This window comes from Opisthorchis viverrini (genome assembly GCF_000715545.1).
Source record: "Opisthorchis viverrini unplaced genomic scaffold opera_v5_20, whole genome shotgun sequence".
In the NCBI taxonomy this organism is placed as follows: domain Eukaryota; kingdom Metazoa; phylum Platyhelminthes; class Trematoda; order Opisthorchiida; family Opisthorchiidae; genus Opisthorchis; species Opisthorchis viverrini.
Window position 1 is genome coordinate 2,655,460 of NW_008751676.1, and position 14,183 is coordinate 2,669,642.

The 14,183-nt window shown below is 44.9% G+C and overlaps 1 protein-coding gene across 1 annotated transcript in view; it reads right to left on the bottom strand.

The window, feature by feature from the left end:
* Positions 1 to 14,183, bottom strand: part of T265_01847 (hypothetical protein) — a gene marked incomplete at both ends in the record, with an annotated part of 74,870 nt that overhangs the window by 22,326 nt on the left and 38,361 nt on the right. The window contains 4 exons of the mRNA XM_009165957.1: positions 2,181 to 3,304; positions 4,967 to 5,120; positions 6,863 to 6,995; positions 13,127 to 13,194. Coding sequence (XP_009164221.1) covers positions 2,721 to 3,304; positions 4,967 to 5,120; positions 6,863 to 6,995; positions 13,127 to 13,194 — 939 coding nt within the window. The remainder of the gene's footprint in view (positions 1 to 2,180; positions 3,305 to 4,966; positions 5,121 to 6,862; positions 6,996 to 13,126; positions 13,195 to 14,183) is intronic.

Genomic DNA, 14,183 nt, shown 5'->3' on the forward strand with positions numbered 1-14,183 from the left:
CTAGAGGCCAGCAATATCAACAAACAAGCTGGGACTTGAACGCCGGTAACAATTCCAGTTGTGGTTTTGCATGGGTGGGCAACCTTTTCATTGATTTTCAAAACTACATGAATTAGTGAAAAATTATCCAGGAAAGAGACCTGGGATATCTGAAACGTCGGATCACAACTTCTAATAAAAATAACAATAAACTTTTCACATCAAAACTCTCCAAGATGCTCAAACCGTACTACTAAGGTCTAGTCTATAGAATTCCCAGTTATCTTCATGTAACACCACGCATAAGGTTGCTGATGACAATTGGGCGACTCACGATCGGCTCCGGTCTTCTTGGAGATCATCAGGTAGGCGCAGCCTCCAGGTTGTTACCTTATGTTTCACCTGAGCCCAAATTATAGGAAATTCCGAAATACACTCATTCGCAAACTAATTTGGTTTCAGCCGGAGACTACTGAATTCCAACCGTACATCGAATGTACGTACCAACTGAAAGACGACACGGTCTTTGTGCAGCAAATTCAGTTAAAGAATATCATAGACGAGAAATTCGGGCGGGATACACTTGAGTCTCCCGCTTTCAAAGTCCAGTTACCGTTACCGTAGTTGGTGACACAGTTTACAAACCACATCGGTAGGTTTCAGCATTTCATCTTACGGAGGCATAACGTAGTTAAACTAAGAGACCCATCCCCGGGAGAAGACAGCATCACTGCTTCGATAAACATAGACATGTTGGTTGTCTGGAGGAAACAACGCACCCCTTCACACTCCTATCACACGTTTTTGGCTCGAGTGCCACGTAATACGATTACTCGTAGTACGGGGTCTAGCTGCTCTTAGCCTGAGTTCTATCCATTGGCCTTCCTGATATGGTTGCAGCTTGGGGGACGAAATTAAATCGAATGTAGTCCATGGGGTTGGTGCAGTGCTCAAGCCTGACCACCCCGTCAAGGTGGTAGCTTGAGGTCAAGTAATTCCGTAATTCCGCAGCGACAGTTTTCGGGTTGTGTGTGATTGGTTACCTGTCTTGACACCGAAATTCCAAGTTTCACTTTACATTGCCTTAGTTGTCCCCGAGTTTTTGGAATATATGATACGAAAGTGATTTGTGTAGGTCCTGAGTTGCTAAACAGAACATATCACTGGAAAACTCCCCGACGGAACGAGGACGGTCATTCTATGCCTTTGTTGCTCCTGTTTTATTTTTAGTATTTTCATGTCGCTTCCCTTAAGGCAAATTGTGCGCCCGTATTCTGATAAAATAAAACGCCTGTTAACGAAAGACCGTTTCGTTCTACCTAAGAACGGAGGTTTTTTCGACTGAGATGACATATGCTATTTCTACGAATCCAAATCGCAAGAATGTAAAACATTTCCCGATCCATTATTGCTTAATCGATATATTTGGTGTCCGTAATTTGAATCATTCGTATTCAGTTCACGGATTCCTGCAAGAACCCTTATAAAAATAATTTAAAAAGCAATGGACTCAAGTATATTGACTGTTTTTTTCATGCTGATTAGGTGCACTCCTTATCGATGATCAAAGTCTCGCTATTGCACCCCTCTGCTTCAGAACTTTCGATCCATTTCTTAGCAGTTTTCTTAACTATTTCGATGGATCTAACAATCTATCTCCATTTACCAATTTTCGAAACATCAATTCATTGTGAGAATTGATCGGTTCTGGTGTCACACTACGATTAAGGGGGGGGGACAATATGGCCTCAGGCTGCCCAACTGTCCAACACGCAAAACAGACCGTAGCAGCTTAGGTACAAGAAATCTAGAATCGATAAGGTTCGGGGAAACTTTGTAATACCCGTGACTATGCCTAGATGGAAACCAATAAATATCGAAAATGTCCTAAATATGGACGAATGAAACAACGGAGTACGAAAAGATTCCAGACTTGGGTAGAGCACGCGAATTTATTTGTGAGCGCCCCAGTTACATGCATCACAAAACGCAGTCGGAGATCGTGCTCAAGAAAGATAAGTCAATGGTGTGTATCGTGAACAATGTTTGTAATCAATGTGTATAACTGCGGGGACGCAGCGGCAGCAAGGTGGTGGAACAACCGGCCGGGACGTCCAAACATGTATGGAGCTTTCCTGTGTCTGGACAGGGTCAGAGCGAAAAAAAACAAGAAAGCAGTGTTGAACCGAACCAAAGCTTACCTCGACAGCACACCCCAGTACGAGTGCTGTTGTGCGGGGTCCATCATAATACGCATACGGAAGGGTCGAGGTACGTGTTTTTGTACAAGCTGTGAGAAAGAACACTCGAGCACGAAAAGAACAAAAGTGCCCAATAATCTGGCTTTAGGATGACGAGCCCGTGGGGAAATGGAATTTGACCACATACGTGTTCGGTAGGATGCGACAAACAGTGAGACAGGCATCATTTGGATACATGCGAAACCAAAGACCACCGCATCCACCTGGACGAATAAAACACTTGGAGATAGCAACATGACACCACAACGACCATCATGATGATGAGGATGAGGCTAGTGAGTTGGAAAAAACGGATGCAAACAGCAAAGCTGGATCGATTGTCGCTGCTCGATGTGTGGATAGAATCTACCAGTGAATGCAAGAAATGCTGCGGGTGGTGGGAGGAAGAATGGTCGCTGCAAACTTTTCGAATCCAACGGGGTGTTGTTCTCACAAAGCAGAAAGAAAAGTAGAAAAACGATCAAGTTAGAACTGACTACATCAAGTAAGTCCAGCTTCACTTGTGGATGAAACGGCCGCGCCGAGGGTTTCAGCGATGGAATTTGAGGAATGACGATCTACAGCGGCAATGATCTCCGTTGCCAGACGCCGAATCAGCCTGGCACATTCAAGTTGTGAGGTATCCGGCCCAACGAAGGCGGACACACCAGCTGCGGTCTTTCGTACCGGTTCTGTTTGGTCAAAAACTGTGCCGACTGATCCACTAGATAGCGAACGTTTTGTACGGTCCTGAATCAGTGTGTATGATGATTTCCTATCACTGAAAGCAACCGCATCGCCCGCATATCCGGGACATGGATTTGGTGTTCCACTTGTAGACTGAATGCCCGTGGACCCCTCGCTAGAATCCAAAATAGTAGTGTTTGTGGGATCTGGGTGAGTTGGCAGGGAGAGTGTGGATATTGGTTCCGGTTGTTTGAGTTGATCATCAGTGGATTCCGGTATTGAACAATGTTGACGCTGAAGGCTGTTTGCGCAGAGAACGGTTTCATCTGCGGAAGTTACATAGCGCAGAAAATTGAGAAGGCGCTTGCAATTTCGCAGAGTTGGTACATAGCGTGCTTCTGCAAAGAAACAGAGGAAGAGAATACAAGAATTCAGTTGACTGAGCTCCACGTTGAAGAAGAGTTGGCTCAAGCGGATGGAAGGCTGGTACTAATGAACTGACATGTTATCAGTTGAAACAATGATAACTCCACCTACTGTGGAACTTAGCATTTTGGGATGGTACGGTAGCTGGCCTTGCATATATCTGACAGGTTCTCGAGCTGCACAGAGACATATAGACTTTTCTAGTGGACGAGTATTGGAGAGAACGAAAAGTCTGTAATCGGGTGTGACGGAATTATGGGTCATCCTAGGGTGAACTCGTAAATATAGTAATTCCGGACCAAACTACTCGCCCATTAGGAGTCTATGTCCCAACACCTCTTCTTCCCTATATCCCACGTTTTATCCACCCGTATTCTCTCAATTCGCTCGTTAAATGTTGAGCGTTAAAACTTTCGCCTCCACTGCAACTCTTGGATATTACGGAGTTAACAAAGCTTCAGTGAGCCTGCCGGTCGGTTATCCCGTAGGGGTGAAAGTAACCTATATCGAGTTGACGTGACAACAGAACACAGCATATCGAAGGCGGTAGAGCTGACTGATCGGTGATTGCTGTACGTTGAGTGTGTTACGGTCACAATCTGATTGCAAATTCAACTAGGCGAACTATGCCGAAGTTACGGATGGTACCAACGACCACTTGCTGCCAATTTCCATTTGCCCATTCCAACGATTATTAGATGCTTCAACTTGCGTTCATTAAGTCGCAGCTAGTATTTCATGCCATGGGTGCACAGACCATTCGCTCATCTGAAACAATGTTTTGTAGGTAGTCGGTATCTTGCTATGGGATTGGAGCTTGAGATCCGCATTTTTGGAAACGGTGGCCTCCAATGAATCCGTTATTTTAAGACTTCAGTGTACTAACACAAGAGCTTAGGGAGTTAGATGCCCGGTTGCTCTGCTCCATGATCAGAGATGCCATGATATCAACTAAAAAAATTCTGTGGACAAGAATTCTCTCCTCGGACGGAATTCGGTTTAACTGACTAGTAATAAGTCTGGAACGGAATGACCAAGGTAATCACAACTATTTTGATTATTCAGCCACCTATGGACGTGATGATTGTGTGAATCATTCCACCAATTGATGCGTTTTACAAAAAACGAATATAGCTGGTAAGTTTCCCGTGTTGAGTGGCACCTATTACCAGTCCTGCAGTGTTCTAGTCTACCTGAGTTCGACCAACAGAATCCGAAACCACCACAACTTTGCCAGACTTCCGGTTACCTCATCTAGGCTAGTACCCAACATCCGAAAGCCGGATTTTGCTAAAACGTGACTGTTAGGGATACAATGCCAGCAAAATATATGCAAAACAGGGTGGCCATTCAACAAGTGTTCTTACAAACCACTCCACACAATCGTGTCCGCTAGGAATCCAAGCAAACTAAAATAGTGACCGACTAGAACATCCTTGGGTCTGAGTAAACATCTCTGAAGAATGCTGGTACAAGAACGCCATTGAGAACCTGCAAACAGACCAGAGCGTTCTAAAGGGTTTTCAGAGAGCCCAACTGCAGCGAACAACCCAGCCATCTCGAACAAACCCAGATAAAGACAATATTTGTGAGGATGCAATCTGAAACTCGGATATATGGTGCAACCAGCTTACCTTTGCGAGTTAGAATATGATGAATCGCCCAGACTGCCCAAAGGTGCACTTCCAAGCGACTCTGTGGATGAAGAACCAATTGCTCGAACGGCTCAAACGATCTATAAGCAACCATTTCATATTGTGGTGGTTGCCAGCAACACACCGACTGACCCTGGTGGAGAAACAGAGAGATAGATAAATTGGGTTAAGCACGTAAATAAGTGGGTGGTATCAGGAGGCAGACCAAAAGTCGGATGCAGTAAACACGAATTCCTAAGTCGACCACAAGAACACAGGTAACCATATATATTGGGCTTCAACATAACGGCTGCGACATCAAGAATATCAGGAGCGATTCAATCCCAAAAAAAAACCGATAGCTAAGTCTGAGCATTGCAATAGTCCTAAAAAGACTCGTGAGCAAGAATAACAAAAAATGGTCAAGGGAAAGGATGTACCGATCAACCAAGCAGTCGAATGAGAAGAGTCTATGAAGGGAGAATATGAACTCAGTGTCAGGCTCCATGTACACAGTGACACAGGTGGCGAAGATTGCGGATAAATTATTTTCATTCACCACATAGTTCAGAAAGTGAAAAAACCGGCATGATCTGAGGTGATTGGAATAAAGGAACTGGGATTTGAAGAATTCACACCGGTGGATCACAAAGGCAGTCAAATTCGTGGGAATTTCGAAAATCAGTTGCAATGATGAACTCGATAAACCTGAGTCAAACTCCTAACTTCAAATCAATGCACACCGGTTACAAAGAAGACAAAATTGCAGCAATCAGCCAGGGTCAGAGTCCTCCCTCCTTGGAGAGGGCGCCCAGGTACCCGTTCAATTTCTATCCGTTCTATTATTCCGCCCATGAAACGTATGATGGGTCGGCGAGCTTTATCGTATGTAGCATTGTCTTTCCACGGAAGACAGGATACAGGGTTCATTCAACTCTTCTTGGGGAAGGTTTAGAGCAAAATACCATTGGAGACTCTCCGGTGGAGCTTCCTTTTTGGAGAGAAAAGCACCGTATCGGTCGAACAGAAACGTGGTTCTTCATACAAAGGTTTGGCAATAGACTGTAAGCCACAGTTTGCGAGGCCATAGCACATCGAAAAATGAGTCATCACTAACATACATTATGGATTATGCGCAAGGTAAAATTAAGCAACTCGCTTAGGCATGGTTGCCAAATAGTGCAGATCAAACCACCACAATAGAGCGAAATTGGGGCAGGTTGCATGGGGTGAACTAACTGACCGTTCCATTCGTTACCGTGAGATAAAACCTGTTTTCTTGCTCCATCGGTAAGTTGTGAGCAAACCACATGCAGTATTCATTGGAGCAAGCTCTAACATGAGGCAAAATAATGATGATGAAATAAATGCTCAGACACGAACTTTCAGCGCCTAGCCGACACGGACGAGAGCTGCGATATTGTCAAGTTTCATCAGCCCAAACAAGAGCAGTCGAGGTGCACAGGGTCGCGCCAGGGTTCGCGCCTTTACCATTGAGCTACCTCGAGCTCGATAATGGTAACCAGGTAAGACAGTTTTCATCTGACGAAGTGGTTAGGGCGATTGATCTATGCGGGAACGGGGATTTAACATCATCAGAACAACTGAGCACTTCGCCGGAGGTGGGCAGTGTACTGTGAGTAGTAAATGACAGTACTGATTCGAATTGCATGGACTCAACATATTTGCCGAACAAGAAGTGCTTACTCAACCTGCTTGTCATTGAAAGGTAATTATCCCCTCTGGGTGAGCAATTATACATCCCCTTGAGAGGCCCACAACTCGGGACATTTCAAAAAAGGATCATATTGGCTAAAGAATCGCTGTCCCTTCAGAGATACCACATACTGAGCTGTTTTGCAAAAAGACGTGAGGATGAAAACTGTGCCAACTGACCAACAACTTGATATGGCTTTCTTTGCTCGATTGCAATGCGGCCATCCAAACATCGTCCTTCAAACACGAAAGATGCGCGACAATACCAGCAGCGAAGTAACTAATCTGTATACTGGGGTGACGAAGCATTTTGCTGTAAACAAAAAAGAGAGCAGCCACAAATGGAGTAGATTATGAAGAGGGAAGCTTGTAGACATGCATAGTTCCAAAGACGATCTATAGTAGGGTCGAATATACATTCCTCATCCAGCGAGCGCGACCATTAAGGGAGAGGGTAATGCCTCGCATCATAAAAATGATAGCTTTATGGAAGTCGAACCAGGAAACGACCTCTGTGCCAAATACGGGAAAATGCAGGGGGCTTCTGAATGTACGCGTGGGCAACATATTGCGGAGAACTTGAGTATAACCATTAAATTGTACGATACTTTAATAATGTATCCGTAGAGCACCAGTACAATAAAACAGTCATGTGAATGTGGGGACACAGAGAAGAATTAGTCGCTTCTTGGTAGGTTCGTGATACAGGTCTGGAGCAGCCGACCAGTCAAAGGTCAAAATGATGAGCTTACAGGGCAGGTGAAGCCTGGTTTTAGGTAGTGCTGACTCGAGCCTTCACAGCAAGGTTTTGGTGAATTCCGTGGAATTCACGGAGGAAAGCGAAAACAGCTAAGTGGATGATGGACAGGGTGTTGTCGAACCGGAAATAAGTGTTCCAAAATATCCCACTTTAATGGTTGGTGGACTTGCAAGACAGCCACAACAGGCTGGAGAATTTCGAAAAGAACTAAGTGTCCTGGAAAGCTCAGCGGAGAAAAAATTGGTGTGAATTCCTCTCCTATGGGAGTTTTCGCCCTATCTATTGAGTTTTGTGGGAATTTGGAATTAGGCTGCTTCCTCCTTCCCCGTGAGGCGATCCCTCGAAGTGAGTAACGGTTGACTTTTTCGGCCTGTTCAATGCTCGAGAGAGCTAACTTATTGTAGAATAAAAACTGCTTGAGAGAGGTGCCGCAGAAAACCGATTACCTAAGGTTGAACAGCGAGAAACACTATTTTAAATTTAACATTGCACCAGTTTCAGGGCACCTGATCTACACTACTACGGTAATTTGTTTTTCTCAATCGAGTTCACGGGTGGACAGATCCACCAACCACATAACACAGTTTCAATACATTGAATTTGTGTATGTGTGTCTGCGCATATACTTCTAACAATCGATCAACGACAGTCGTGCGCGCGTGTAGTAAGTAGTCGATCGTTGGATCGGTACAGTGTAGATTTACCGCACCTGTTGGCTGAAGTTGACAATGCACTCCGGACAATATGTGTGTGCTTACACGGGCTTGGGTCACTCAGATGGATAGTTCAGATAAAAAGATACTTGATGAAGAAAAAAACTAAAGGACGCAAGCCTTATTCTCTTGGCTAGTTGTGCGAATGAGTTGGATACGAATAAGGGAATACTTGGCATGTTGACATTATTCGTCCAGCAGCTACAATCGATGATTGCGCAGAAAGATCCCTATTTTACCGGTTAAACGGATTGGCCATTCACAGCCGAAAATGGCTAGTTATTCGAGAATTCGAAATGTTCAGCTATACTTGTTACAGCACGTAGCTTCATCCCAGTCAACCTAATAGTGCACACTGGTAGATGTGAGAGATAAAAATTTCAGCATAGTTGTCTGAAATTGTAGACAGAAAGCGACGAACGTTAAGTGAGAACCAACGTGAAAAATGAACATGGATTAGGGACAGAGATACATGCAGCTTCCTACTGCAGTGATTAATTAAATCGATGGACCGGTTTCTGATCAGGTGGCAGATTCACATTATGCCCGTTAGAACACGTGGGCTGGCTCGGACAAATTTGATGTCGCGTGCATGTGGCGCTCATGAGATTACATTCCAATGTCAGTGGAACAGAGACCCGCGCACACATGACACAGTCAGTGCTAACATTATCACCCAGGTAAATTTGATTCTAGCTCCACGTACGGTTGAAGGAGCTTCCGCTACTGAATAGGAATCGACCGACACACCGCTCGTAATACAGAGGCAGCACCGTATGGAACATTTGCCGCAGATGACAGGGCAAATTTTGAACAAAGCTCTGAAAACATCCTCAAACGTACACGTTTTTGTTAATCGCCTAAAGAAGACATCGAAGATAGCTCATGCTAGTCCATCCTCCCAAAACAGTTGTCATTTTCTCGTGATGGAAATTAACAGTGTGAGTACACTGTCAATCACTGTCGAACAACTCAGTTGGGCGGCAACTTAGACAAAGCACAAACCTGTCACTTATTGGGAGTACAGTGGAGAAAGACCTCGCTTGAGGATAAGCCACAGTCCATTCAACTAATCATCAATACTTATGAAACGTATAAAGCAGCTAGACCAATCGAATGGTGTTTAATTAAAAGGTTGCTCAAAATTTCTCGATAGTCCACTGCCGATTTCGCATTTTTTGAGGCTCACGCAGAGTTTCCATCAGCCGTCATCACACTATAACAGGACCACGTGGACTTATTTTGTTTGGTGAAAGTGTTAACTATGATCAATGTAAGTACTATGCACGGGAACTAACGAACAGAGTAAGACTGTAGGTGAACTTCACACACGAAGGGACTGGGCCTTAACCGTGGTGTGACGGTTTGTGCGACCCCGTGATTCACTGAGTTGTACGGGAGGCTGTCGGTGTGACACTTGCAGCATCTCACACCACATTGGTCGATGGGTAGACGTCAGACTAAGCCGGTCTCCTACCCTCCAGATTGCCGGTTGGAAAATCCGTGTAGACATGTCTCTTAACAGTTAAACTATTATGGTAGTCTCATGCCAATTACCGCTGCCTTGTGGTCAGGCTTTGGAGCCGTTACGGTTGAGGAAACCAACTGTCCTCCTGTCTAAGTATCTCGGTCTAGACAAAACTACGACAGGCACAAATACAGATAAATCCATTGCACACTGGCCATCGCATGGTGTGCCCAATCGAGTCACCTTACTAGTTGTATATAGCGGGACGGGTAAACAAAAAGCGCGGCTGCTGACATATCCCATATTTCCTCGACACTGTCTCTTCATTTATTCTTCCTGTTCCTTGTGACGATCACTTCTCTGTGGATCATAGACCTTTCAGCCGCGCATATCACTCCTGTATCCAGAGACTGATAGCATGCCATAGCTCAAATCTGCCGTCTCGCGTGCACTTCTCAGACCTCTTTTCTGTTTTCAAAACACAGTTTAGGGTGTGGACTCTGAAGGAAAGGGGCCAATATGATGCGCACTCTTGACACTTTATCGACAGAAAGTTGTTGCCTTTCCAATTGTCCAACACAACATCAAAGTGCCAAGAACTTCCGGTGATTTTGTATCGAAACACTGATTGTAGACGCAGTTTTTCCCTGGGGCTTCCATAGGTCTTCAATCGTTTGAAACAATCGAAAGACTTATGCGTACTAAAAAAACATCAGAGCTGTCTAAGGTAAACTGCGATTCTGCATCTGCTGCAGCGGGTTATGTCCGCACTGGTGTATCCCTAAGCTTGTGAAATGAGACTTCCTTACCTGACTGGATCACCGTAAACAGTCGTCTTCGTTTGTTGAAATTCTATAGAGCCAGGACTAACCGAAATAACATGCATTCCTTATTTGTGGCTTCTGCACGTGCACCAACCGACTGTAGCTTTGATTTAATATTTTTCATCGGGAATTAGCTAATCCTCTGCCTAGCAAGAAGGGTTCATATATAGTCCCAGTTGCCGGAGGGCGTCTCAAATCAATGGAGACGCAAACGGACGGTCTGAGTTTAGACTCCAGGTGCAATAATAATGGGTTCCTGTTAACCAACAGTTATTTCTAATTGGTGTTGGGTTCGTCCGCAGCGAACGCTGTCGCGTTACCTCACCTCATCTTAGAGGTGAACAGCCTTGACAACAGGTTGATCACGTGGTCATTGGTTGCCGACAGTTAACCTCTACTCGTGAGCGTCGATCTTTCCGGAGTACCCACTTTGATTTAGATCAACTCTCATTCAGTGTTGGAAGCTGAAAGATAAATTACTTGTTTGACCACCGGAAAACTCTCACACATAGGTTAAGCCAGCTTATCAAAGGAGTTCACATTAAGCTGGTGACCGCAAGTTTAGACTCCTTCAGTTTATGAAGTGTGGATATGTATCTCTGCCTAGGTAAGCTCCAAACGGTGTTAAAAACGATGACGAATTTTTTGTCCCTTGTCTAGGCTACCCAAACTAATTTGGGATGAAGAATGCATCACAGCAAAGTGGGACTAGTCAATCGTAATGCCCTTATTCAAAAAAGCATTTGTAACCGCTAAGCAAACCATAGGATGTCAGCTTTGTACTAATTTGAAACAGGCTACTGGCTTCACTAATACAGCTACGTTTGACATCACCATGGGAAACAAATCTGAGAGCACCAGGCAGAATATCGATCAGGTAAAGACGCAAGTCAAGTGCCTGAGCAGCATCACACATACCACCGAGCAACTGCAGTGGCTTTCCTTGATTACAAAGGAGCCTTAGAAGCTTCTACAAATCCCTAACCAATGGGGAGTGCCCCTATCGGTGGATATTTTTCGTAACATCTATTTCCCTAGTTTTGGCTGCGTTAGTTCTTACAACGGTTATTCCCTACCCTCATTCTCGCCCAGTCTTGTTGGTGACACATTATGGAAAGCAGCATCACACATACCACCGAGCAACTGCAGTGGCTTTCCTTGATTACAAAGGAGCCTTAGAAGCTTCTACAAATCCCTAACCAATGGGGAGTGCCCCTATCGGTGGATATTTTTCGTAACATCTATTTCCCTAGTTTTGGCTGCGTTAGTTCTTACAACGGTTATTCCCTACCCTCATTCTCGCCCAGTCTTGTTGGTGACAACATTATGGAACACGGAACTGGGTTACGATATCCTGTCTGGGCAATAACGATAATATGACAATAAGCTGGGCAAGGACTGGTGGAACTGGGCCGTGCGTTCTATTTATTGGTCATGTGTTCACAAAAGCTAACCCAAATGGAATATGAAAAGTGGTCCATCGTTTCTTCGAGCGCTTCGCACCTTCATAGTGTGAATCCCTACCTCAGGATTCTGCTCGTCCTCGCATCGCGTTGAGGCATCACAATGAAGAGCTTGAGATTGTGGCAACGGCATAAGTAATTACTGTAATGCGATAAATGTATTCGCGAAAGCATGCATAATGACGCTACGAGCAAATTTCGCCTTTGGTGTCACAAAGGAATATCATCGAAGTTGAGAAGACTCGGTTACAAAACGACCGTGATGAAAGTTTTAATTTATGCCTATGAAACCTAGATTTTCCGATCTGAATACCTCAAACTTTCTCGCCGGTGTTTTCGTAGTATATAGCAGGCGTTAACTGGCTGCAGCATGTACGCAATGAAATGAGCCGTGAATATCCGATAACGAGTCGATTCGCCGGAGCACCAGACAAAGCTTGTAAATTTACGGTGTCTGAGGCATGTACAACCTACGATTGACTGCCGTGTTTTCCACTTCAACGAATTCGTTCGTAAACGCCCACAGACGACACTTCATGACGTGACAACGCGAAATAAAAGCGGCTTTTGTTACGTTGAGCGATGTTGAATCTTAGTGCCTCGCTGGGTGCGCTGAGTTGGGTGCCAGCCGATTCTCTTTAGGTGCGATAGTTCCTTTAGATATTGCAAGTGAGTACGACGTCACTCCCTTGCAAGAGTACCCAACTGACGCTTTGGCTTTCTGTTGAGTGGGGTTCACAAAAGACGTCTAGTCGATCCCACTGGAGAAGTCTTGCTCCGACAGATGCTTAGTTGTGCTTGTCTCAATGGCTTTGAAAGGTGTAAGCACTTTGCTACCGAACATTTTCTTACGGAACAAAGGTGTTTCTGCAATAAGTGCCCAACCAACCCTTCTTCCTTGTCACCTTTTATTAGGTCCAGGGTAGCCAGGGTCATCCCGATGATTACTCACACTGACCTCTGTATCGACCTCCTGTCAACTTCTTTATGAACAGCAAGCTGAACTGCAGCAGGTTAGGCATTCGTCTGAAGTTTGTATGTACATTGTTCCTCAATTGCTAGTGAAAATCGACGTTCCAAATGGATGCACTCGATAATGAGATTCTGAAACTTAGCTTGAATCGGACAGGGTATTCTTAAAACTCCAGAGAAGAGAATCCAGTTATACAACAAGTCACGACAAGAAAACCAGGAGGAAATTAACACGGGAACTTACAAGAAAAAATCCATCAGGCTATCCACCAGGAGAGTGTTTCGAGTTTGATCCACTTCAGCCACATTGTTCTGATTTGAGGTATCAACAAAGATAACAGTAACGTAGATTAGAAATGAGAATTCTTAGGGGCAAAATGAGTGTATATTGGTTGGGAGTCAAATAGTCACAAGTCGGCAGTGAGCAGTCGTCCACTCGAAAATGGGACTGCAACACTCAGCGCGAATGAATTCATGCCCTTGCAAAGCAAAATTAGCAGGCCATGGATTCATACACGCTCAACTCTACGACCTATGTGATGCTTACTGCTTCCGGATAGAAATCATATACGGGACACACAAAGCGTAGAATGTTCGGGTGGGATGTTGTACGTAGCATCAAGCTGGCAACCGACGAAAGGACAGAGAGAACGTTGACGGTTATTGCAGATATGGTAAAAAATCACAAGCCCCGGGAAGTCTATGACATGGAGAAAGTCTGTCTGTACGGTCTCCAGATACCACTGATGGTTTGAAAACTGATATCCAGGTGATGTGGTGCGGATGCGGTTTCTTAATTAAGACACAGCAGCGGGGGTGAATTGCGGGAAACCAGCCCGCAATTACAGAATTGAAGTATCAGTAACATTTGGCCCCGACTTCGAATCGGCAAAATGATATATCAAACTGAGCGTGATACAGGGCGAACAACACGGTCAGTCCTAAAGCTGGGACCTGCGGAGAAAGTATTCAAATTTGGGCGGGGGAGGGTGGAAGACGGAAAATGAAAGTGTAAGAAGGGAGGCGTCAGCAGTAGCATGTTTTCGCTTACCCGCCCTGCTGTATGCAGCAAGTAAGGCGACCCGGCTGATGGCACCACGCGACGGCTGATGTGGCATGAGCTTATTTGTATATGTGCAATTCATGGTTGTACATGGGCTGGGATACTGCCAGGGCGCCCACACCTAGACAGGAGGACGATTAGGGTCCTCAACCAAAGCCTTTGGCTCAAAAGCCTAACCGCAAGGCAGCGGTGTTTGGCGCGAAATGCAAATGCATTACCATTTCTACGGAACAAGTCG